The 27,847-nt window shown below is 41.4% G+C and overlaps 1 protein-coding gene across 4 annotated transcripts in view; it reads left to right on the top strand.

The window, feature by feature from the left end:
• pudp (pseudouridine 5'-phosphatase) overlaps nt 1-27,847 on the top strand; it is a 66,148-nt gene that overhangs the window by 14,162 nt on the left and 24,139 nt on the right. For 3 of the 4 annotated variants that reach the window (XR_010165310.1, XM_063877557.1, XM_063877556.1), the window contains 4 exons: nt 99-192; nt 6,468-6,576; nt 17,751-17,969; nt 19,730-19,959. Coding sequence is in view for 3 of the 4 variants with exons in the window: in XM_063877557.1 (XP_063733627.1) it covers nt 178-192; nt 6,468-6,576; nt 17,751-17,969; nt 19,730-19,959 (573 nt within the window). In the remaining variant the exon portion in view is untranslated. Of the gene's footprint in view, nt 1-98; nt 193-6,467; nt 6,577-17,055; nt 17,163-17,750; nt 17,970-19,729; nt 19,960-27,847 lie in introns of those variants that run through there. The other variant, XM_063877558.1, reaches the window with a different exon arrangement.

Below are 27,847 nucleotides of genomic sequence, written 5' to 3'. Positions count from 1 at the left end.
TCATGAGTTTGCGAGCCTTCCTGTTTGCCGACGGTTTACCCCCAAGTGCGTTGCTCTTTTCTTCTTCTTTGTTAACCTGTGCTTTGTTTCCTCTGAAGGTCACTCAGAGATACATTGAGCAACATGTGGGTGGAGAAGCGTCTTTCAGCAGCTCCATCCTCACGCTCCTGAGTGTTGATGCACAGCAGTGGGGTAAGTACTCAAGTGCTAGTATTTTGAGGGACTCTACTTGAGTATTTACATGATTTGCTACTTTATACTTCTACTCCACTCAATTCAGAGTTAAATTGTGTACTTTTACTATGCTTTAACTTGTTACAGAGTATTTGTACACTCTACTTTTACTCAAGTACAAGATCTGAGTACTTTTCCCACCTCTGAAGCACAGTGGGTGAGGAGAGCAGGAAATATGTGGAACACAGCAGCAGCTCTCAGTGGATAAACACACACCTCTGCTGACGAGTGAGTGTGAGGTGGGGAGGATCTGAAGGTGTCCTCCATCTTGTTACCCCCGGCTACAAGTCGGTCTGTGGGCGTAATGAGCCACATTAACGGCGGCGGCAGATAAAACAGGAGCGTTTTAGATTCCTATCTCTTTGAGGAGTGTTGGGGTGCCGATCTCAGATGAGAGATAAAACCTCAGGCTCTCTGAATTAGAGATGTGTGTGTCGGGTGAGGACACTCCTCTTTAATATCTAATGAAGTAAGATGACTTCTGCAGACCAATCCTGCAAATTCAATGTTGATTCCCAGAATGCTTTTTTCAAAATGCACTTACAATGGTTTGGCTAATTTGAAGGTAATGTCATGGCGGGAGTCTCGCTGTTTTGTGTCGTTATCTTCACCCTTTATTGCCAAGTGCCGGCGTCTGTGTATGAAAGGGAGTGCATTTAAGGTTTTCGTACGGTGTCAAGGATTCACACGCACTGTGTTTTATTGCACTTAAGGTAAAAGGCATTGTGTGTTTATCTGAAGAGAATCATTATTCCATGACGAGTGTTTTCAAGTGTCTGAAACAGGTCTTTTTAGTTAAGTTATGAGTCAATCTTTTATGGTTATGTCTATCAGCTAAAAGCACTTGGTCAAGCTTAGGGAAAGATGGTTGTCGTGGCTGAAAAGCAAAAAAGTTTGCAGAGACATGTTGCACAGAATCGTGTTGACTTCATGATTTCCTAACTCTTCCCTAGCTTTGTTTCCTCACCATGGCCACTTGAAGGGACTCGCTCCTCAAAAGAATAGTGCAGGATTGAGTCCTCAACCCAGAAAGAGTGAGCATTTTACTACTTCCGGTTAGCTCAGGCCGAAGTCGGCGGAATGTCGTACTTGTTTGTGGTTGACGCCTGACATAGGGCTGACTCAAACTGAAGAGTTCCTCGAGTTTTGTTCTACGTCAGTACACACCCCACTAGTGAATGGCTGCAGCTTCTATGTATCATAAAAACAGCTGTTGCTAACAAGTGGCTAAATCAGACCACTAAACCATGTCACCGTTAGCTTAGCAGCTATTTGACCGCGCTGTAGTTTGTTTACAGCCTCACCTTAGCTCTTTACTTTAGCTTCCTTATCAGAAAGTAGTGTTAATGTATAGTTAACCTATATATATATATATAATAATAATAATTAATCATTGAATGAAGTGATTCTACCAGGAATACTGATGAACTAGCCTAGTGATGATAGACATATGAAAAACAGAAGCATATAGATCGATGTAGGTGTGAAAATAAGTGTAATCACCTCTCTTCAGCTCTAAATGTGTGACAGTAAACGTCTCTGAGCTTTGGTCCAGTGCCTGAATATACATATTAACCCATTAGCCTTATTTAATTAACTCCACGCTAACTTTCTTCCTCACTGGCCAACAGGGTCACAGCATATGGTTCATCTGTGCGCTCTGTAATGACACTTTGAGCGCCACGGTCACAGATTTAATCAGCCGCGCTGCTCTCATGATATACAATTATGTATGGATGGGGCCCCAGAACAGATCTTGGGTTTTTAATAGCGTCGCCTAATGCTTTCATTAGCCGAGCGCTTCACACCCACGCATGATCTGTATGCACAGCGTCATGTTATCGAGTTGGAGTAAAGGGGACACCGACATGCTAATTAGAGAGCCAATGTGCTCTTTTAACTAGTATTGATGTTTTAGTAATAATTGGCGGGCTTTGATTTCAGGGCCTTGTCGAAAAAACTCTTTTTTCATCCCTCCCGATAAACACAAACAAAACCCAGAGAGCAAACTTATACAAACTCCTTAGTAACCCCATTAACAGCGGACTGAATTTGACCCGTTCCCGTCCAGTAAGTGGCGTTCCAGCGACAGAAGACATGCTCATTGCAGGGGCTTCCTCCCTTTGTTTCCATCAAGCCACTTGATTTGCACATTTGCGATGACATTTTCTTTGGCTTCCGATGATGTTGAGCGACTCATGCTTAATCAAAATCAAAATAAACATCTCTTCACACACATCAGAGAAAATAGGCGTTGAAAAAAATACGCCTGTGTCTTTTACACAGGTTGTCCCATTTCTGTGTCTCTTAAAGGGATGGCCTGGTGGGAAATGGAGTCTTTTATAGTCTCTTCACTATAGAGGTCACGATTAGGTGACAATATTTGGCTGTGGCGACGTTAAAGTGGCATCTACCAATCGGACGGTCAGTGGCATTACATGAATAACTTGTTAGGCCTACACATCCATCACTGTGTATATCACCATTTAAACTTTCGAAATAAGTATTTTTATTGTACCAATTTGTGTTTTTAGACCGTAAGTGACCTCGGCCTGTCTGAAGTCGCACTCTGTGCCGGTATTGCTGACATACAGAAGTGCTTTTTTTGCAGTCATGTGGGAGGGAAAATGAAATCAATAGAATCTTCTCTCCCAGGAGTCCTCTCTGAATGACTCGCCTCGATCCCTTGCTGTCTGTCCAGGCAGAAAGAAAGATCTCTCAGGTGCTCCTGGCCTTGGAAGTGCTGAATGTCACGATCCTTTATTACCCGCACCGAGGAGATCCTCCAACCGCTTCTCCTCCCGCTAACTTCTAAATGACAGAGCAGCGTGTGCCGTCCGTGCACAGAGGAGGTAATTCTGCTGCATCGACCTTAACTCTAAACTCGCCCACTTAAACTTGACACCGGGTTCTCGTTTCATTCGAGCTCTTTTCTCAAATGCCTCTCCCTCCACTGAAGCACTTTGAATGATAAAGCACTTCAGATGGAATGGCACAGCAATCTGCACGGCAGCTGTGGGAATTAGCGGCTGCAGCTTTGTGATGGTTAACACTGACCAAACTACTCTCATGTGCACCGCGGAGAAGTGCTCCTTCACTGTGAGCCTCTCTCCCCATCATTCACGTCTCACTAACACATCCATCTGAAGTTGTTGCCTTAAGTTTGGATGTTAGTTGAGGTGTTTTTTTGTTGTAAGTAAAGTATTGATCTATGCACAGAAACTCTGTTGCACACCTGTCCGTCTTTCTCTGTCTCTCTCCCCTAGGCTTATAATATTTCCCCTTATTAAATAAACACAATTTGATTGATTTATTGAGTTAAATTCCCACCATGGACCAAAAGCAGAATCACAGAGGAAAAACAAGACAAAACAAAGGACGCTATCGCAGCCTTAGTTGTGTAACCATCCAGTTATTATAGTGTCATATTTACATAGGCTGAAAAAACTGACACGCTGACTGACAAATTGGACCTGTGTTAGTTGAACCTGCTATTTTTGTATTTTTCAACCAACCTATGTGAGATCTGTTAACATAATACATTTAATTAAAGTCAAGGTTTCAGTTTTTTCAGGTCCTACTCCAAGAGGCAGGCCAACAGATGAGCATTTTACAACCCAAATACTTCAAAGTGTTGAGTTTGGCTTTATAATATTAGCTCTGTAAAGTCCCTTTTGTGCTAAATGTTTCTGATCATTGTCATCGCGGTGTTCCTTAGAGTCAGTGATGAGGTCATAACTCACCCATAGTGTTCCCACCATCGTTACAGTCGGACGTGCTGAATGTAGGACAAAGCCTGTCGGACACTCTCTGTGCAAATGTCAGCCAGAAGAGACAGAGGCAGCAGGAAGTCATTACACACATTATAATTAACAGCAGGAGCTGAATTATGGATTCCATATCTGCAGAATTCTCATTTTCATGGAACGTTTAGATACAGAAAGCAGGGGGAATATTCCACGTTATGTGAAGTGTATTTATTAATTAATAAGGAATCACAATAGCTTACACTATTACAAAGGCTTTTTATTATAAAATTAATCTCTTCACTGTCGTTTAAATTAAGTACTTTTTGGTCCAATCCGACAGTGGAACAAAGCATTTCTGCTGCATGCTGTATAGCTTTCATATATTACATAACAGGAAGTGGATTTCTGATAAAACACACTGCGAGAAACTCTGTGAGAGCCTGCAGAAATATTTGGCGAGAGCTCCAGATAAGCACAGACTGGGTACTTGGTATGTTCAGAGAGGAAGAGCGAGAAGGAGATTCTGCCCTCATTTTACTCTTTCCAACATTTAACCCCGAGCTGTCTGTCTAATACCATCAAACGCACCATTGGAGGGAGAGTTGTCTCGATATTAGTGGGGTGAACTGATTAGAAATTCGTCAATCCATCCAGTAAACAAAGCTACAAATGCTCAAATCTGAAGTACCTCAATCTGTTGACAAAAAGCTATGAAATATCTACTAAATGGAAGCCAGTTTAACTGTTCCCATGGTTTCTCACTCTATAATTTATAATGTAATATAAGGGTTTTTTCCAATTTATATAATGAGACCATGTGAAATGATAAAGTGGCTACCAAATGAACCTCGAGACGACATTGTTCTGTCATCATTTATTAATTGAATGCATTCTGCTTGAAATGTCGTAATTACAGGGAGAATTTATTACTTGTTAGCACACATAAAGTATTAATTCAAGGGCAATGACTTACTTGTGAGGTAGGAGTTATTATTTCATTAGCTAACGTTTTCAATGTAGTCATTTAATACTTGGAGGGCATGAAAATAGGAACTCACGTTGTCAACTCTTGTGACTATCACTACTTTATATCAGAATTCTGCTCCTAATATCGTAAAACAAAGAAGGCTTTGGGGCTCGATTTGAAGGCTTTAGGTTTTGCTGTGAAATCCCATTTTCAGTCAAGTAAGTCAATATATTGAGGTACTTCTTTGACATCAGATTGCAAGAAGTTTATTCATCTGGGAGGGGCTTGGAGTAGAGCTGCTGATAGAAGGAGCCAGATGCGGTTGTTATGGCAGTAGGGATGCAACCTGGTCGCCTCCCTAGAGCGGTGTTCCAGGCTCGTCCAGCTGAGAGGATATCGAGAGGCAGACCCAGCACCAGGTGGAGGGATTATGTCTCCAGGTTGAAAGGGAAGTGGTTGACGATGAAGGTGAAGTTGAGGTTCATCCAATTTAGCCATAGCCAATTGACCATTTCCAGTCTTTCCTTTACAATGTAAACCATAGATTGACATGATGGGCTTTATTTTTGCAGCCTAATCATCTCAGTCTTGCTGTACTCAAAATAGACTTCCACGGATCCACAGGTGCTGGACCTTGAAGATTAGGAGAGGTATTTTGAGGTGTTGGGTGAATTGAGGGTTTTGATAAACAGGAGGTGGTCGTGCTGGATGTTGGTATAGGTCTATTTTGTAAATGTTTCTTCATATTTATTCAGGGTCTGACCTCACTCTTAAGGAGGGAGGTGTGATGGCCTCAAGACCAATTTCCCAATGAGCCACTCCTCCGAATCAGGAAAGATGGCTGACACATGTCTGTTGAGTGCTAACATGTATGCATGAAGCCTGAGCAGCCCTTCGTACCCTGGTATCAAAAACCCTCCAACACATGATTATGGGCAGCGAAAGCCTTCAGACTTCAGCGGTGCTGCAATCACAGTTCCTGATGTTGGTTCCTCGTGACATTGCTTTCAGCCTGATTTAAATGCACCATTATTTACCCAGATGACGCTCCGTTAGCGCCGCTCCCAGTAGACTCCTCTGAGCGCTGATAGATTGTATATGAAGGAGCACGCGGCTTGTTGAAAATATGATTTATCAGAAGTAAATGCAGCACAGAAAGCGTGCATTGTGCTGAGTTATTCCTGGAGGGATACACACTGTAATCACAGTGCTTGTGGTACTTGGTCCAGTGGGCAACGCTCAGAGCACTTCATGCATTCCAATTCCTCCAGAATACATTAATATTGTCCTCTAGTTCTCCCTCGGTGACAGTGGGAATTATACATTTTTATGAGGAGATCACAGGAGAAGCAGAGCACGGAACATGCGGCATTACAGTGCGATGAATTTTCACACCACTCCAGATTAAAAGTTAATGGAAGAGCGGAAGGGGGGGTGTGATGAGGCCGTGGCTCGCCTGCAGTCCTCCCCACCACTGAGGCCTTCCTGACTCTACTCGTCTTTTCTGTGATTCATAGGTTCTGACTGCTCCCCCCAGTGCTTCTTTGATCCTCCAGCAGCAGAATCAGACTCTGACGGAGCTAATCACACACATTTTCCTGTCCACAAGCAACTGCATTAAGAACGGTAAGACCGCAGCACTAAAATGTGTTTTATTGTCCAGAAACGTCCCTGAATGATGCTGAACTCTAGACATTTCGAAGTCTTAATATAGAGGTACATCAGATCCGAACATTTGAGCCCGAATGTTTCATTTTGACATTTGGAAACGGCCGTTTTCTAGAATATTCATAGAAATATGTCCACGAGATTTTACCTCATCCCAAAACACACTCCGTCTTTGTTAGCTTGTCCACTATTCACCAACAATCCACCCGCTTTTGTATTTAAAATTGAAAAGTATTATACTGTACAACTATCTATGGGATAATAATGAAAGTATATATTGCATGTCTCAAAAAACCTGTATATAAGCTCTTATTTTGGTGGGAAAAGCCTCTTAGTGTCACATGATTGCATGATATTTGTGCTTACATTCCACGGACTGAAGGCTCTAAACATTACACCATTTATTTTTGACAAATTGGCTGCTGTCAGAGCAGCGGTTTCAGAAAAGTTGATTCCTACTCAGATCCTCCAGGCCAACAAATAAACACACTTGCCAGAAACATCCCAGAGGACATGACCTTAGAGTGCTCGGATGCAGCTCAACTAAGAATATCTGTATTCTCACGAGGGTGTTCATGTCAGATATGATGTGATACACAAACTAAAAGCATTTTATTCACACTTTTCTTCTGCTTACTGCGTGGTCAGCAGCCGAAGTTTAGAGCCGGTACACAGTTAGAGTTGAAGAAAGCTTGAGAAAATGGAGGAATCAAATCTCTCCAATGGCCCTAAAACTCAACGTTATGAAAATAATTACAAGTGAGACATTGCGAGCGTTATTGAGCTTGTATCTGCACTGGGACATGACATGACAAAAACTGTTAAAAGGTGCTCAAGACTTTGTTCCCATGGCAGCAGTATTCAGTGTTCGGTGCACTGAGTGTGTGTTCCTGCAGCTGACTAATGTCTCTAATGGCAGAGAGACTCTCCGTATCACAGGTGTTACGGTGCCTGATGAAGCCTGAGAGAGTTTATGACTCAAGAGCAAATTTGCTTCTGTATATTAATGCGTGCTATATTTGAATGCTCTACACTGCACTGTAATGTGCTGCACTGTGTGATATAGTGAGGGCAGTACAGAGACACTCCTAAGAGTAAAACCCTTTTCTGCTTGTCTATTAGCGTAGGATAGTGGGAATTGTTGTCTTCAACGTCAATGCCGTCATTGACGCCAGTTTCTCTCGGTTTATTGAGCCATCTCCTCCTCTCCTGTGACTAATAGCAATAAGAAACGGTGAAAAAAGCAGTTTTAAAAACAGTGTTTCTCAGCTGATGCTACCGTTAGCTTAGCTTGTGTCACTGATAAGTTAAGATCCAGCTGTCTAAAGTTAAAACAACCAATATGGCCAAAATGAAGTCATCCCTACCCGTCATATTTTGACACTTGGGTAAAAGAACTTTTGTGACTTTTAGACATTTTACAAACTTATTTATAATACTGGTAAACCATGAACGTACAGAGTATCGTTACTGAGAGTGAACAGAAGCTCCTGCTTTTTGTCATTTGTTCTAGCAGCACATTTTCTCTCCATGCCGTCATACATGCATGGTTTAAAAGCTCTTTCTGCTTTGAATTATTCCCACCATTAATAAATGAATAAATGAAGTATTATTAACTGTGTCTTATCTTTTAGAAAGGGTTTATGAAATGACGAGTAATAATAGATAAGATGGAATTTTAACGTCAAAACGCAGACAATGAAAAAGCAACCCCCCACTGTTCATTTGTGTAATTTAATGGTTTAATCATTGTTTCCCTGCTCTCATTGTTTTCTATTCACACACACACACACACACACACACACACACACACACAGACACACAGACACACACACACACACGCTGGCATTACCAAAAGTAATTTCCTAATGATTACAAATAAAGGAGTTGTGTATGTATACAGCAGTACAGTGGGCTTCGATGAGGTCTGCAGCCGCACCACTAATCTAATATTATATCTCTGTGTTAGTCCTTTGTGCTGACAACTCATCAACACGTCACTGCAGAGCACTTTAACTCGCACCAGAGTATCATTACGGCAGCGCTAATGCTTTACATTTAATGACCTTAGACCATACCTGACTGTCCAGGGTCACATTTGGACAGAGCATTAAGGATTCATTATAAGATCATTCTATAGGAGAGAGCGGTTTCAAAAGAATAAGGCGCTACTTTGTCTCGACAGCTTTTATGCTTTAATCCTTTTTTTAAATTGCGTTCAACTAAAAGCATGTACTCTCAATGGCTTGTTGTGCTTTCCATTTTCCCCAAGACAGATTTGATATGTGTCCAGGCTCCAGAGTGTAGGAAAAAGAAATGGAGTTTTTGTACTGCTCTACGGATGGTTTTGTCTGTTCTACGGCTCTGAGTGCTGCAGCTAATTTTGTTCAGAACAGTCGCCAGCTGGAAGTTTCTGAACATGAGACTTTTAGATAAGAGCGCCAATCCATCTGTGACACTCACTTCCCCTTATTTCAAAGAACACAAGTTACTGATTCAAGTTGTGGTCCTGATCCAATGAAATATAAAGCAACAATGTGTATTTAGTTCATATTCTATTCAAAAACATTAACTAGAATAACCCCTAAGGAAATACAAATGACCACAAAAAGACACAAACAACCATTTAAAAATAAGTCATGGTTGCAAGGAGAACACAAGACGCCACAGACCACAAAGAGACTCAAAATGACCACAAAGAGACACTTAAAAACCACAGAGGCCAAAGGAAACTAAACTGTGGCTGTGATACTTGGATTTTACTTTCATATTGTATTTTTTGGACAAGTAGTCCTTAGTAGCTCTATGTAACCAGACTACATTTCTTAGGTAGTCCCACTCACCCATCTTGACCTCTAAAATGTGGATTCAAATGCTCTGTGACTTCAGTGATGCAATTGAATTGCTTGTTCTCCCTCTTTTATTTCGTGGTCCTACCCATTTTGCCAGTAAAACGATACGCATGTGACAAGACAATTAATCTCCCTGATAAAAGAAGCGGCGATGACGATCTCACTTTGTAATTTCTAATTACTGAAGTGTAAATATGTGAAGTAATTTTACAGCACTGATCCATTTCTCTCCGGGAAGCCTAATGAGGCAGATGTACATCAGGCTGACTTTGACTGTTAATCACTCTACAGTATCCCGGTAAGCTGTGGGAATCAGACACAATGACATCAGACCCTCATCAACACGCCTGCAGATAAACAGTATCCTTTACTGATCAGGAAACTGGCAGCCGGAGAATACTCAGCCCAAAATGTTCTCTTTGTCTGGCAGCGAGTGAATAGACTGCTTTACATAACACTCTGTTATCATTCAAATGGAATTCACACGCAGGAAAATGTAATTTACCAATATCAACAAGTCTCCTCCAAGGCAAAAAACAAGGGAGCCAAGACTGAGCTCTGCCACCAAGCAACACTTCCTAGAGCTGCTCCATGGCCAATGAATGAGCTGGCACACACTGTATCCAAGGTGATTTTGTTGGATATTTGCACATTATCTGCCTAACAACCACCAACTGTAATGAAACGAAGCTCATTTGGATGTGATAACCTAGACTAATACTCCAGATTGCAGAATGAAACCCCAATTAGTTTCAGCAGAGCCGAGAACCCCGAGCTCTTGGTAGAAAAATGGCAACAAAAAAAAAAATCCAACAGTTTTGAAACATCTCTTTGTTTTATAGAGTGAAAGATGTTGGGTGGATATCAATGTCATGTGTGTCGAGTATGGAGTCGGGACGTAGGTAGCGTATCTTAGTATTGAACTGCTAAGGGTCACTTCAAAATAACACCCTCAGAAGTTCACGTATTAACATGTTAGATCCCATCCGTTTTATCCATTATACACAGAAATATGAAACTGAATAATGTGTAGTTTAAGGGACAGTTAGGTGTCGAACTTCCACTTCAACTGTATTGTTGATGCAACAATAATATTCCAATTATAAAACAGTTCTTCCAAAGTTGCTAAAGGCATGTTAAAAACCCTTTAACCCCATGTCCTCTTTCTCCCTTTTTCCGATCGACAGGTCTTTAATTGTTTCCAATGACAACAGGGTTGTCAATAAAATATGCAACACGTTCTTTTCTCTAGCTCCCCGCTGGAGTCCCTTGGTTTATAAAAGGGTACCTCACATTTCCTTGCTGTATACACAATGCACATTGCTGCTTTGAGGCGTTATTACTCACACCCAATTAGGCACACAGCTTTCCACAGGGTTCAATTTACACAAATGATTATAGTTTGGTCAGAACCCTGAGGCTGTAGTGATTTCCAAACACACTTGTGTGTAGCGCTTTCCAGGACGCCACTTATATTTGTTTTTTGAAGCCGTGCTGAAGGCCTGTGTTTTCTGTTAATAGCAGGGAGGAAGTGGAGCGCTGCAGAGTGTCCTGCGCAGATATGAATATTTTATTGCACTGCTTGGGGGTCACTGCACGTCAGACATGACAGCCACATAAATCAAGCGGCGTATCAAACGGGAAGATGTTCCTGAGGTGCAGCAGACTGTTAATGCAGGGCCACTGTGACCCTTTCTCCTGCAAACACACAACAGGAATGCAGATAATTGGATGCTCCTATCAACACATTTGGGTGTGGGTATTCCTGCATGAAATAGATGAGCCAAAGCACCAACGCAACTCCATCTGGGAGCCATGACGTGACTTTGAGCCACGTGACGAGTTAAATTCTCACACAGCTTTGACAACCATTTCATACAGTCATGTATGAGAATGGGATTAGTTTCACCTGTTCCCCATCAGCCACCTGCAACGTGTACACACCACTGTTAGCTCGCTAGCTAAGTAGCACATATGCAAGTGTAAGCACAGCACTTCATTTGAACACACAAACTATGACAACCAGCATCGACCTACATATATATGACACTCATTAGTTTACTCTTAAACACGCCATGGCTAATGTGCGATTAAGTGTGTGTGTGTTTTGGTATTTTAATCTGAAAGAACAGGTTAACAGAAAATAATAATTACTGCTGCCTGAAAGCAGGGCATCAACAACATAAAGACACAAGTCGTGTTGAAGTGAGGCAACGGCACTGATATAGTTTTCCTTTTAACTTCTCAGCAGTGGAACAACAAACCTGTCAAGGCTCAGCTTCAAAGCGCCGTCAGTAAACACGCCGGGCCTTTGTGCATACTGTATGTCTCCGGGTGGTTCCCTGCATCCAAACTCAAGGCAAGTCACCTCAGGTTACCTTTGCTTAGCACTTGAACACAACCACAATATCAATTAATTCCAGACAATGTCATACACTAATTAGGAACAGTCTAGTGCAAATACAGGTGAAGGAGAGCTGCTCATATGAAGTTGGGAACACTAAAAAATGATCTAAATTCGGACTATGTACTGCAGTGATTCGTGTGTGTGTGTGTGTGCAGTTCAGTGTCTGAGGTTCACAGCAAACTTCACAAGGAAGAAAGTGTACAAAATAAGTCGAGCCATACCTCTAAGCAGGAGTCAGCAATTTACATATAGCAACAGTGAAAACAATGACCAACTCTAACGCCCAGTTAACTTCTGTAGTATTGTAGCACCGGTACAATAAGGGGTCTAAGTTAGTGACGCCAATACTCATTTATTAGCACTTGCTAACAAAGGTAGTCGAACCCCTCTATAGTCTAATGTTAAATAAGATTTAAGACTTCAACATAAAAAAGAATCAAATAAAACACATACCTTTGAAACAGACACATCTCTCGTGTTGGTTTGTACTTTTTGAAAGAGCTCACAAGTTTTAAAATAGTCATATCAAAAGATGTTGACAGTCTTTTTGTTCTTTTTGTTCTTTTATAGATTTTCCTCAACTGCAAGTATGCTACCAAGGTTGGTTGTTGGTTCTAAGGAGAAAGAAAATACTATACTGTTCAGAAAAGACAGAACAATGTGTATACTGACACAGTTAGTGATGCTTTCTGTTCACCCAGAAATCTCCTTGTAGGAAGTCACATTTCAATAGTACTTGTTCTGGCTCCTTTTTTGTTACCACTGCGAAACACAACGATTGTTGATGGTTTGTATATGTGTTGGCTCTCTTCCCAGCTCTGTTAAAGGAATGTTGATGCTTATTGTTCTATAAGCTGCGCCTTAAATCAGTGGCTTTTCTTTCCTATATTGACTTCACCATTACAGTTGTTCCTGGTGATAGATAGTCAGAGTTAGAGCTGGCATTCTAGTGTAACAAAACAGAAAAAGCATCAGCGCTGTTTTTGAAAGGTCAACAGAACACATTATTAAATACAGTCTGCATGGATACCTTATTGGCACTTCTCGTTTTTCCTGGGAAAGACATTGAAGCCGTTGCTGCACCTGCCACGTGCACAGCAGACCTCCCTAAGCAATGTCTTGACAAAGCACTGAAGAAAAAAAATATATATAGACAAAGTGTCAGAAAAGCAAACTCGTTGCACTCTAATAGAGAACATCTTTTTTCAAGATACTGCAACAGTTCATGAGAGCTTCGTGGAGATTGCGGAAGCAGAAGTCGGAGAAGATTTTGAGAAGCACAGGTTGGAGTTTAAGAAAAAACCTTGATATTGAGTGCTACGATGGTGTCAATGTTGCTGGTTCTTATGTACATTGGAAATGGTTGAAAGTGCAGCAGGAGATGTTTGATGGTACACCAACCGGGTTTGTAGACGCATAGCATGTTGCGTTAATATGAAAAAGTCGACTGCCTTTGTACTGGTGCTTGAATCTGAGATAAATCAGGGTGAGACCAGATCATATTTGTTCAGAGAGATCGCACGCTTTTGTTGGACGCCTTGTTCTGTTCCAAAAGGTCTTCAGTGATTCTAAAGCTTTGAGCTGATTGAAGTACACGAAGAAACATGGACACACAGTGAGGCAATTTTGATGAACTGTGGATTGAAACGCTTTTTTAGAGCCTACTTTTTGTCACATTGCTTCCATCTTTGGACAGAATGTGCTGTAGTTCCTTTCAAATAAGCGCACATATGAAAGACCTCAAACATGAACTTGAAGGATAGACCATAAAATACTGAATAAGAGAGTCCTACAATTCTATTTTTTGGTTTACTATGACAGAGAATAGATTATCATGTTTTTCTGAACTCATGAATGAATCACTAAAGCATAGTGTTTCCAAAAGATAAGCGTTGGCAAAAACACCAAATGTAAATGTCTCTTCAACATGGCTTTCTTAAAATCTGATCTAATTAGTATTCATGATAGTCCTGTACACCTACTTACTTATGAAGATCAAAATACTCAGCTGCTCCAGATGAACTCACTCTTCCTGTAATCAACCTCCTAATTGAAAATGGAGATGCCTCCATATAAGCACCATAATTAACATTATCATTAGTGAAGGGAAGCCACTTCATAAACACTTCAGTCTCGAGTGCTCACAGCCCTTCTTAAAGAGTCATTTACTCCAACACAGCAAAATGAGGGTGGGTGTGGGGGGGGGATTTCACTCATCAGGATATATTAAATGATGACCATCATCAGGACTTCCATCTTCTGCACTTTGATCAGCTTTATCAGTTTAATCAGGCTTAATTCTGCCAATCCAAATAATTAGAATTCCTCATTTTAGTCTGATTGGAACAAAAACAACAGTTCACATCACATGTCAATCAAACATCCTCGGCTACAGCGGCTCCAAAAGAGGTCACATACTGCTTAAGAGGTTTACTAAAACAGGTTTGAAGCCTCTGGAATCAGCCGATCTGTTCATCCAGACGAAAGAAGTTGGCTTGTGGTGGAAGCATGTCTTTCACCGAGAGCTCAAGGACAGCAGTCAGTAGAAGGTCCCTCCGCTTGACTTTCTTTCCCCCTGGGCGAACGGTATTGATCGTAGTTGCTGAATTAGCATTTCATACCACCTTTCCTCATTTAAAATGGTGATTGCTGATATCTCACCCAGGACAAATGGCCGGCTGGGGAATTGCAGCTGAGGGCGATACCGATCAGCCACATAGAGTTAACAAGCTTATCATCACAATGTAAATAGCTGTGTGTGTGTGTGTGTGTGTGTGTGTGTGTGTGTGTGTGTGTGTGTGTGTGTGTGTGTGTGTGTGTGTGTGTGTGTGTGTGTGTGTGTGTGTGTGTGTGTGTGTGTGTGTGTGTGTGTGTGTGTGTGTGTGTGTGTGTGTGTGTGTGTGTGTGTGTGTGTGTGTGTGTGTGTGTGTGTGTGTGTGTGTGTGTGTGTGTGTGTGTGTGTGTGTGTTGATTGCTTTAGGGCCTGTTCCTCCTGTGGAATTGTCACGGTTAGTAATCAAAGGATAAACTGGAGGAGAATTACAAATGACTGTATCATCTGGGGTTGACAGTGTCATCTGTAAAGCGTGGTCACCGTTGGCAGTGTGTCACACTGAAAGAAGACTGTGTTCATCAACTGCGGCTGTAGTCAGAACTCAGAAAACATGTATTGATCCCTGTCTTCCAAATCAAAGAGAATTCATTCACCAAGCTGGTCAATGAGTCTAACAGGAGTTTCATAAATGGATATAATTACTGTGATGGCCACCATTATTGGTTGTCTAGAATCCTGGGACTAAAAGATTGGTTAGAGCATTTGGCTTTAGTTCGTTGTGCTTTGTATTTAGCTGCGACAAGAAGACGTTGGAGTTACACTGATGAGATGACTGTGGACTGATCTATTTTCTGAGTCTGCATCCGAAGTGCGGTTGTAGGAGAATCTACCATTGCATCGGGCTTAGTTAGGACATTGGGTACAAAGACTGGAATAACGCCAGGGTTGATATAAAATGGAATTATTCTTAAGGTTTATGCTTAATCTGATCTCGAAGAGGGGATTTTGATTAAAAGTCTAGTTTTTATGACTTGTTTAATTCCAACAAATCTAGGTACAAGCACTATTTTAGCAGGAACAAAGGGTCAGCAAGGAAACAACAAGATTTTGTACAGAATATATGTCCACAATGATTTTGGATGTATAGCTAATTTGAAAAGGGGGTTAGAGTGAAATGAATTCTTCATAATATCAAGTGATCTGTGTATAATCCATCATATCAACGAGAATCACGTTGACTGTTGACTGAATGGTAATGACATGCTGGAACAAAGTTTATATATGGATCTCAGTGTAATAATGAGGCAGCAGACATAAAGCTTTGAATACATCACTGTGTGTAATGTAGCGGTGTCTCTGCACTCCAGAGGGAGATTTGAGAACTAACTAAGTGTGTTTCCGCTGTAATTTTCCCTCTCCACTATTTATATCTACACACACTGTTTCCGTCAGACAGCAAAGTGTCGCTCCGGGCTAGCTTCCTCGCCATCTCCTGCTGCTTCTCCCACACCGTCATCTTTTTGTCTTGATCTGTGGGATTCATCAGGAAATTGTTCCTTCCTCCAGAAAAGACACATGGTTCTTGTTCCTGCTTAGTGTTCCCAGCTCACCGTCAGTCTGAGCAATTCCCTAAACTACAGAATTTGGCACAAAGCACACTCCACGGGACTCAAAGTCTCCATTTCACTCTCACCGTCGTTCCCCAATTAGGCCTGAAATCCATAAGCTCATTAGATTGTCCAGGTTACGGGGTTCTCTTGTTCCCCTGACGTCTCTTTCACACTAACAAGACAAACTCTGTTAACACGGAGCTTCCAATTATTCACAAAAATGTGGCAATTCTGCTTACAATGCAGTGAGCAGCCTTTTGTCTGCAATTTGCTGCGGCCCATCTCTGTGACACGCTGCGCAGAATGGAAATGTAAGACACTGAAAGAAAACAGTGTACAAAAGCAACATCTATACTTGTTCTGAGGACGTGTGTGTCTTATATAAGTGAGGGCATTCAAATGTTATGTTCACTTTAATGGGCACTATCCTGACTTTAACCATAAAGTCAGCTCACTTGTCATTGTTAGTTCAATAAACATGTTGAATATCTTCTGTGGCTGTAGGAGATTTATCAAAAAACACTCATAATGTCATAGTGATGTCATCAACGCTGATTTCATCATTAAAATAAGGAGTGGAATTTAAAACAGCATTGTTCATTATCATTATTAATCATCAGTTATGATTATGAGATTGAAAACTCCAAGGATATTTCAGGAAATAAACCAACAAATAACATTGTTTTACAAATAATTATAAAAAGTTATAAATCTTTTAAAAAAAAGCAATTTAATAGTTTAAATTTAAAGGTATGGTAAAAATGTAATGGTTTTCAGTGTAGAATCAATGTCGCACCTGGCTCTTACGCTGGGACGACTAAAAAGTATCCCTGCGCAGGGCTGTAAGTACATTTTAGAATCAAGTATTTTATTTGTTGTTTTTTCTATACTGATTTTTCTAAAGAATGTGTATAAACCTTCTTTAAGTGTGAAGTCGGAGCCCTACAGGGATTAGCTGCTTTTCTTTATGCAATCACACATACCGGGGTTACTTTTTGTTTGACCACGTTCCCTGACAGTCAACGCGGAACTAGGCTGCTCATGAGTGAAACATGTCTGCGTCAAGAGCACTTTCAAACCCGTGAGCCATGTACTTTTTGACATGGATGGACTACTATTAGGTGTTGAAACGCATTCTGTTTGTTATGTCATGTAGCTTTCTTTTTCTATTCATACTGGGAGATTGCACCTGTACTAAAGCCACGTGTATACAGAAACTCATGCAGCTATTCACTTGGCATGCCGCACCGCATGGAGAAAACTATCAATTCTGGATTTATTTGCACACAGTCAACATAAACTGCACGATCAACTCAAACGTTAAATTATGTTTCGTTGCTAACAACCTTCTGGCTAATTCGGCACACATTTCCAATATAAATGTGTTCTAGAAACCTCAGAAATTGAGCGTTTGGTATTCCAGGTTGACATGATTGTATGTTACCCCCATAGTTTACAAGGACAACAGTGACCAGCTTTGAAAAGTTGTTTTTATACAGTTTACCTTTCAATGTGTTGATACTAAAGCTCAGTTTAGGGCTGTGTTATTCCTGAAGGAGGTATTTATTTTGCTTGTTTAGAAAATAATGTTGATTAAAGTGCTTTTACAACAGGTCTTTATAATACACTGCTGCATTACCATTTGAGGTTATTTCCAGATGTGTGGCATTGCTTAATGGCATTGTTTTTGTATTTTATTCTCATTTTAGACACAGAGCGATTGTACACCGTGTCCTTCCAGGAGATCTGTGACCGCTATGGGAAGCAGTACACCTGGGAGGTGAAGTCCTCTGTGATGGGAAGGAGGGCTCTGGATGCTGCACAGATGATCCGTGATGCTCTGGATCTCCCCATGTCCGCTGAGGAACTGCTCACCGAAAGCAGACAGATCCAAGAGAGGATCTTTCCCACCTCCAAACTCATGCCAGGTTCATTCACCTTCACTGCCATACTTTCGACAAAATAATAGCAATCATTTTCTGTCAAAGGTCCAAAAATCTCTAGAAGGTTTCTGCTGTGACGCCTTGATTTGGGCAGTTAAGGCGGGAGAGTGAGTGAGTGCACAGTGAGTTAGGGGTTTTATAATCCACTTACTGAGGCTTATTATCCTAAAGAGTAGTGTTTTTTCTGGGAATACTAACATTAATACTAGTTTTGGAAAGGAACCAATAAAAGTGTTACATAAGACGATGACTCAGCAGGTACAGAAGCCTCTCATCTTACAATTCATCACCTCATGTTGTAACTTTGAATTATAATGGAGAGCATTTTCTTTGTGTTATAACTTCTATTAAACAGAGGAAGTGTTTTTTTTTTTATCTTGAATGGGTTATACACAGTAGAATAGACTTTTACTCTCCAGTTATTTAAAGTGTTGCATTAATTTGTGATACCTTTCTATTTATTTTTTTCTGGCAAGGTAAACACCTTGGGAAAACTGTGTAGCATTAAAGAGCTACAATAATGGTTTGCTTTTTGTCAAATTCTGGAGGACAAAAGGCAAACAGTTAACGGCAACGTGTTTCTTTTCTTAAATTCCCCATTATTAAGAGTATTTTCAGGCTTTAAGAGCGCACTTGTGCTTTTTAACAATGCTTCCAAAAAGGCGATTAAAATGGTAAAGGCGCAGATGAGACTATCGTTCCCTGATGACACCACTATATCTTTCTTGTTGACTTCAGATTTTGGGAAATTATTCAGGACCAAACATTGCGATACCATATGCTCTATTGCTGAAATTTCATATAAACCTCAGAAAGTGTAGACGCTCTATTTGTTTTCCAAATTGCTATTTCTATACATAAATGTGGTTAATTGTGCAGCCCTATTTCAGATTCTCCTTACCTTTTTAATTCACACCCTTCTGCTTCCCCTATGTAAGGCCTTTTACAAAGTGATGGCACAGAGGAAGAGCAATAACAACAGGAGTTATTGCTTGGATTTAATATTTTTGCCTACACCTTGCAGAGGCTTTGTGTGGTCTAGTTTCAATGATACACAACCCCTAACTGAGGACAGATTCCCCTTTTAAAATGTGTTGGAGTCTTTGGAATTGGCCATCCCTTTGTGACAAATTTGTGTAAGTGTAGCAGCGTGTTTACTACCTGTTAAAAGATGTGTTCACGGTCTCTTTAACTAACAGAAGGACTTTTTATTACATTTGATAGTGTCCCCCTTGAAGCTGTAGATTAAAATCCTCCCACAGCTCTGCTCTTGGCTCAGTGTTGAAATACAAAAGGAGAATGGAAACACATTCACTAGCTGTGCAAAGAGTTCCATATGAACAGGGTTTCTTTTCAAGACCTTGTATATCAGGATCACGTTTATCGCCAAGAGGGTTTACAAATACCAAGAGTTTGCTTTTGTGTCACGTGGTGCTACGGTGGCCAACTGGTGCAAACGCGCTCCAAACACTTCTATTAGGAGACACAGGCTGCAGCTTAAGGAATGATGCAAATATAAAAACACAAATGTGCGAAAATACATGTAAATGGAAGCTTGTGTTGAGACCTTATTTGATGTATCTACCGGTAACCAAAAACACATTCAAAAAACAGTTGACTTTGAGACGAGGGAGCAGCAGGTGCTAAAATGCTAGCTCATTTCCAGGTTAATTTTCAAAACATGACACATTTCCCCCAAAATCTACATTTAAAAGTCCAACATTTTGCAATATGTGTCCCGCCAGGTGTGGAGAAGCTGGTGCTCCACCTGCAGAAGCACAACATCCCCACCGCGGTGGCCACCAGCTCGGCGGGGGCCACCTTCCAGCTGAAGACGCTCCAGCACAAGCACTTCTTCAGTCAGTTCGACCACATCGTTCTGGGGGACGACCCCGACGTGAAGGACAGCAAACCTGCACCCGACTCCTTCCTGGTGTGCGCCTCCAGGTTCCTCCCACCCGCTGCTGCAGAGAACGTGAGTGCTGCACATTACACTTCCTGTCATCTGAAGCTAGGTTCTGCTGGGTCAAGGAGATAGATACACGTTTGTTGTGGCTTGGTTTTGTGGAGATTGAAATGACTCACAGGCTTTTTAATTAAACCTCCAGCGTTGTTAGACATCCGTTCCAGTGTTCCAATTCTTCATCTTGTTTCCAGTGAGTGCTCCAAAAAAAGAATTCCCCACTACCTACTGTGTACCGCTACTTGAGAGGAAAACATTGTCCTGCTACATTTATAATGAAATCCATTATAAAGGAACATTCGGAGGGAAGGAAATGTACTATAGAGGAGTTTTCACACCTCTGTGTAAAAAGGGAGACGCTATTGGTCAGGCTACAGTGACCATTGGTTCCTGTATATATATTGTCTTGAGCGCTTGATTTTCCGGCAATAAGATAACATTGGAAATTGGAATATTAAACATGAAATTTGGTTTATTTACTAATGATTTATGAAAGGGGCCGTCTTACGCTCATTTTCAGGTTCATATCAGTGTTTTGTGCCTCCACTGTGACATGTTTCCATGCTTTAATGTTCAAAAAGGGCTTTATTTTTCTCATGCATACAATAGAACATTTGATTCAATACGTTTGACATATCACAACAACCACCTCCTCATTATCCTTGTATTAGCTGCTGAATTGAATTGCATTAGATGTGTAACCTGATAAAGTGGACTCTCGGTTTCTGCTTTATTTTTAATGCAGGTATCTCTGATCCCTCTGATCCGCACATTGAATACAGATCATACTGATGCAGCAGCACGTAGAGGAGAGCTTTAAGCGAAGAAAATATCAACACATGTCCTATATCTGGTTGTGTTTATCTGCCTGTTTGTCAGATATTGGCTTTTCATGATGTCTTCCATTGGCAGCATGCAGGCAGGGCAGGATGTCAGCGACAGACACACACTCTGACTGTGGCGCTTTGATCACAAGTGGAGAGCTTTCAGGGTTCAGTGGCTCTTTAAGATAGATTTCCAGACAGTCTGGAAGCCTTTCACTGTGTTGAGTCAGTGTGCAAAAAAGGCTGCCAAATATCTCTCAGAAAGGCACCGAGGAACCGCGTGAGCCCTGACCCACTTCCATGAAAACTAGATCACATGTAACAAATGGAAGTATTATGCTAATACCAACACATCTGCTGTTGATCAGTGCTCAGTGCACGGCTCTCTAATGAGAATGTCATTTAATGACATACTTGGCTATTCATTATGTATTTATATGATAAATGATTGTGGAGAGGAGAACTGGAACATCTTCTTCCAGGTGTTATGAAACCCGAATTCTGTTTTTCTCTTCAGTTTTTGTTATGATTTGAGAAAGGACTGTAGTTTCTGGATGCTCATAAATACATTCAGCTCCCATTTATCTTGGAATCTGAAGAGCAGGACTACAAGCTTGACTTCTACAGAAAGACCAATCACCTCAGAAGCTAGTTGAGCAGCAGCCTGGAGATGACAAAGGTCACCCCTTCCAACAAATGCGTGTATGTGAGGGGGGACAGAACGAGTCTTTCCAATCAATGAAGGGGGTTTGCGGTTTGAAATGCGACCCGAGAGGCTTCTTATCATCACAGCCAGGAAATATGGATCGCCATGAATACCGAGCCGTGCTTTTTCAGCTTTTATCCAACAATTTGTCTTTAATAAATGCGTAACGTCCCCCCGATCCATGTGCTGTAAAGTAGATGTGCGTTCTCCCTTTCTTGATTAAAGGGTTGTTAGGGATAGCTGGCGACAAAACGATTTTCAAGAGACCTTGCCGTTTTATGTTGCATATTCTCTAATGTCATTTGCACAGTGGTTTTCGTTGGCAAGTGCTGTGAGCTCTCTTAAAGGCGTACTTGAATATTCTGTAGCTGAATTGTACGTTTGTGAAGTAAGCAATGCGTTAAGTGGTGACCAGCACTAAATGGTAGGCGCTTACTCGTGATTCACTTTACTGCAAACATGTCTGTATGAGGCATTTCGCTTCACAAGACGTTTATTGTCTGGTTTTAGTGTGTTCAAAGCTCCCTCCTTTCCGAATACACTTTCAGTCACCAGTATAAAAAAGAATATAGGCACCATCAATCACAGATAAACGATCAAACCCAGCATTTACAAATGGCTTCTGGCGCAACAAAAGGAAGTCATTCAAAAAGTGCGCATACTGTATTTAGATATTGACAGCCTTGTTTAACTGGGAAATCTGAGGCATCCAATTGAATCGGTGTATTTTACTTATGTCCTCGGCTTACGTTCCGTCTGCCTGTGGAACGCCGCACCTGATTTTTTTCAAATCTGGAGCCAGCCACCGCCAGAGCTGGCATTTTTCTTGATGAGATATGAAACTGAGGCTCAGAGCGGGAATCGACAGAGTGTTCAGTGGAATAACGAATGATGATGCGTCACTCTGCCCTGCTCCCACTCTCCGTGACAGGAGGAGGGGAGAGCGACCTCAACGCAAGACAGAGGGAGGAAAGAAGCAGAGCAGACAGAGGCAGAGCTAAGGGAGGGGGGTAAACAGAAGAAACAGCCATATGGTAATAGCACACATCCAATTGTCAGCTCTCCCTGCCCTAATCTCAACCCTGATGAAAAAAAGCAGCTAAGAGACACACTGAGAGGCATGTCACACAGACAGGCCGAGACATGGTAATAAGAAGATCTTCTGGAATATTCCGGAGTATAATTGCTTTATGGCAACCAAAACATATTGACAGTTTTGCAAGAATAATAAAATGCCTATCATTATTTCGTGTTTTCAAAGATTACAGGTTACAGATATGGGATATATCCAGCACACGCTTCAGTTAAGTGTAGTGCTGACATCCAATATTTCTGCCTGATCTGTTATATACACAGGATCAAATCAGTTCAGTGTGTTGCCCATTGGCACTTCAACATGTCCACTGCAGAGACTGGGTAACTTCTGAACCCTCTGATTGGTAGATGTCCCCCCCCTGAGCCACAACCACCTATCAAGCTGGTAGCTACAACATTTTACACATTTTGCATAATTAATTACATGAAAGAATTATATTATTTTAATGAATCACCAAGCCCTGCCTGCTTATGTTTATTTGTATACTGCCTGTGTAGCACACATTATACAGAGTGTGATCACAGCACGTAAAAAAGAAAACTCTAGTACTCTAATTATATCACTTGTATACATTATTAGATTTGTTGGTGAATATTCCTAGCGTGATGAAACATAGTAAGAAGTACAGAACTGAACAGTTTCCCATGCTTTTATGTAAATGCCCCTGGCAGCAGAGCAAATGAATAACAAGATGTGATTAAATGTGATATTCAGAGAGCCAGAGGCAGAGCCGAGGCAGCCCGTCCCTCACTGAGCACTCCAGCGTCCTCACAGCTCGGTAATGTGTCCACGCTGCTGTCTGAGCTGACCGACAGCGAAAGAAACACCTCTGCTCCCTTTTCCACGCAGAGCCAAAGACGTGTTTCACAACTCCAAGGTAACACCGTTGATGAAACAGGAGCTTCTACCAGAGGTGTGCTCGGCAGCCTGAATAAGATTAATGAAAGCTGAGAGTGAGCGAGTTCACACACACACACACACACACACACACACACACACACACACCGATAGGGAGGGAGAAAGGCAGAGATAACTAGTTCTTCCCCCGCCATTAATCATACAAAGCCTTACACCTGGGGGTGGCTCTATAATCCAGATATTCAAATCAGGTACAATTAAGACATGAACTTTTCTATCGGAACATTAAATAGGACCATTACCGCTCTGACAAAGCTCGCCATATTCACCTCTTTACCTTTATCAAACACACACCAGCCCATCAATTTCCAAATGCCTTTCTTTGAATTAAAGTTTTTATGTGGAAGTGTTAAATGTAAGTAAATGTTAAGTGGTTGAGGTCACTTTCAATGCTAAGGGCGCATTGATCGTTTCTACACGGCACCTCCCACAGATCACCTTTGCTGCATACGGTCATTATTGTGCTGAGTCTACTCGGCCATGAAGTCGTCTAAATGCGTTTCCTCCATGGTTGTGATTTTAATGGCACTTTTTCTATGGCCATTAGGGGGCACCTGTAGACACTTTGATTGTTTAAAGTTAACTTAATCTGTTTGAAAGTAGAACACAGCTTTGGTTTTTGCCATATAGGCGTCTATTGGTAGTGAGGCCGTGTATTGGGAAGAAGAAAAGTGCCTTTTAGTACTTATTACTCTGCTCAGAAATAACGGATGGATTGTTATAGCCAATCAGCAGCTTGGAAACAAGAGGGTTGTGGTTTTAAAGAAACATTTTCATTATAAATTTGGAAGATATTTAGAGAATGAGCTGTTACCTCCGCGACCCTGACGGAAAAGCGGGAGAAGATGGATGGATGGATGGATTTAGAGAATGTGGTGCTGGATTTGCCTGGTTGAGTATCAGTTTGAAGGGATTACAGTATAGACACTATCGTGACCACTAGAGCTTAAAAAACAAAATGATTACACTTAATTTTACAATAATATAATGCTAAATCAACAGCTTTTGCACCAGGCTTTTGTAAATATTACACCCCTTTTTAATTACGAACCATTTTCAACCCCCACAGTTTGGTAGATGGAAAGTGAACTAAGAAGTTCTCACACAGGGTGGATAGTCAGTGAATTCCCTTTCGGCTACAGGAGCTTTGGATGTGCAGATAATGATGCTGCAACAATACGGCAACTATGATCCAGGACATCCCCCCCACACCCATTTTTGTATTCTCTTTCTTCCCTCATAAATCAGGGGCTTACAAGGATTCACATAATATGGAATCATCGATCGGATGATCCAATAAGAGGGAAAGTGCACTTTGTTGACCTTAGTCGATCATTTATCACTTTATCCTTTTATTTTTCTCCACTTTGATGCTGACACATGACCAGAGTCGCTCAGAACGGATGCATCTGCTGTGATATTCAAAATGCAAATGATGGAAAAGGTGTCCATAGATGGCTCTCAAACATTAGTAATACCATGGTGTAGGAATACTCCGTTTGAGAGGCTCACTCAGTGTTTCATCCCCACCCTTTAAAATACTCAAGATGTTTAGCTTTAGGAATAAACTCTGATAAATATAACGGGTCAGTGAATGGTTTCAAGTTGATTTTAAAAGTGTTCCTCCTATCTAACTGCAGCACATGACCAGCGCAACATGCATACGGATCACAGCCGGCCCTCCTCCTGTTTCGATTTCCCAGCTCGATGCTTTATCATCAGACTTCAAATGTGTGTGTTAAGCCTGCTGCAGGGTCCTCCTCGGATCACAAGCAAAGCAAAGGGAGGCATTTTTGTCTCAGTTTAGCTCAATGGTGTTTTTTGATTAAGTCCTTGGGCTGTCCACCAGCTTTTCTTTGAGCCAATTGCAATCTCTTTACACTCAGACAGCGGTAAGTTATCTCCTGATGAAAATGTGCTCGGTAATAGCGGCCTCTCGTGTGACTGCATTGTGTCAGTCAGTAAACATGTCAAGCTGTGAGTCTCTCCTCACAAAGAGCCTTTTGAACCGCGAGTCATAGCCGTCGATTCCAAACAACGCACCGATTTAAGTTCAGATAATTCCTTTCATTGATTCATTTTGAATTCAACAAAGACGTGCGCTGTAGTCCTATCAAACAGTTCTATTATTGCCGTCAGAATACTTCATTTATACTGGGGGCAATTGGGTTCTGGGACAGCTGCTCTATTTGAGAATAACATAAAATGACATCAATATATACATAAGAAGGTAAGTATGAGTGTGCGATAAAAACCCACAAAATATGAAATAAACATATTTATATTAACATGAAAAGTGAAACTAAAATACCTTTCAAGAAAAAAGAAGTTAGCAAGAGTGTGCAATTAAATAAAAAGCAATTATCAATACAAACATAACACATGGAAGCAAAATGTCCAATACAATAAATCAGAATGTAGAAAGAAAAAAGGGAATCAAGTCAAATAAATATAAAACAGTATATTACATTTGATTCTGATTCCCCCCCCAAAATTGGTGTTTGGTCAGCCAGGAATACATTGTGTACTGCTGACGTGTGGGTCGGTGTTTCCGTGTTAGCCTTCCTGTCAGTTTTCTTGGGATTTCGCAAATTTCCCTCGGGATATTGAATTGAAATCTTTTTTTCTAATGTCAACGCTGGTGTGGGTTCAATCTAGGTCCTTGTGAGCTGCTTGATTTGTCAAGCTATTAGTGTATGAGTAATTTAATTAGAATGCAAGAAATGTTTTGGCATTTTCTTGCCAACATCGATCTGACTCCTTATATGCGTCTTGGCCTTGGGTAAGGAGAGGCCTCAGAAGAAACGTCGAACCGTTTAGGCCTTTGTGACCTTTGACATGCTAACACATGCACACAGTCTGTCCATCATCAGCACTGGCATTATAGCTGCTCCGTACATCAGAGAGGAGGAAACGTTACCCATCCCTCGCTGCCCCGGGCTGCGGGATCATTTAGAAGATGCAGTGGGCGATCTGTCACTGTCACTTACTCACTGGCCACTGCACGCAGGACGCTAACATGCATCATGCACGTCCGACTCCCCCTCATCCCATATGTCATGTGTGTTTGACAGACACATGAACACATCAGCTTGTTATAGCTTCACATCATGCATCAGCCATGTAATAACAGATGTCTTTTATTGCTACTCTCTCGAAGCTTTCCTGGAAACCAAAGCAGCCACAGCCTGAGTAAAGCACATGATCCTCATACACACTGTGAGCGAGTCAATCATAAGAGACTTATAGTGGATGTATTCTGTGCAGCGTGTTCCAAGGAGGCATGGGATGTCCCTTTATTTGAGAAGAATACACAACCTGGTGCAGCAGTAACATGGGGGAAAATGGGACTGAAACAAAGAAAGTGTTACACGCCACACTGGCGGACATAGGGAACGTAACAGCTAGAATACAATCAGTCACTATACTTTTTCAATTCAGCACTTCATCAATACTTGCACCAAGCTTATCTGTTAAGCTGCAACTCCAAAGCCACCTCCGCTGGGTGTTCATGCGTCGTCAGGAAGATGAAAAGATGGCTTCAAACGGTACACCTCGTCTTGAACTGAATCCCAGTCGCCCTAAACTTTCTGAAGCCAGGAGCCAAATATGAAACTAGAAAACTGTCTGACAGGAAAACAACGCGAGCACCAAAATATCCAACTCACCCAACTCCAGATGCTAAAATGTCACCATTAAAGGAGCCATTACTTCCTTTCTTGTTGTTTAACTATGGAAATGCTGACAGCCATCCCTGGTTCACTTTTGATTTTACTTTTGATCCCTAAGCGTGTGCTGTAGTGCATGATTTCGCAGCAGATTTATGGGAGTTCAATAAAATGATATCCCCCGACAGTGTGAGCCACACTGAATGATGTCTCTGTTTTGTGGCTGTGAGTTATGACTCGAATGAGTTATAACTCAGACAGAGTACAACTTTTGACTTAAATTCACCTCACACAGTATCTTTGCCTTCCCTCTGCACCTCCCATCTCAGCGCCCCTGCTCCCCGGAGAGGCTTTTGTCTTTCTCTTTTGACTTTGTCCCACTGCTTGTCCCTCTCTATTATGGACCGTATGCTATCATTTCCCGTGCTTAATACTGTCCTGAACGGTGAGTGAAATTACAGATGAGTACACCCTCCCTGTAATGTTAATCCTGTCCTAATGGGGCTTAAGGTTGTCGAACTGCAGGTGAGCTAAAAGTGATGAGGCCTTTGTTAGAACCTGCATTTTATGTAATTTCGGGCTAGGTTTATGATGCTACGTTAGCGTTTTTAAGACTTTAATGCCGGTAAATGTGTGGCTAGTTGAAGCTTGTGACATAAATGGGTGTAAATTCATCCCATGTCACTGT

The sequence above is a fragment of the Eleginops maclovinus genome, chromosome 24, assembly GCF_036324505.1.
Source record: "Eleginops maclovinus isolate JMC-PN-2008 ecotype Puerto Natales chromosome 24, JC_Emac_rtc_rv5, whole genome shotgun sequence".
In the NCBI taxonomy this organism is placed as follows: Eukaryota; Metazoa; Chordata; class Actinopteri; order Perciformes; family Eleginopidae; genus Eleginops; species Eleginops maclovinus.
This window is presented reverse-complemented; position numbering and strand designations above follow the sequence as displayed.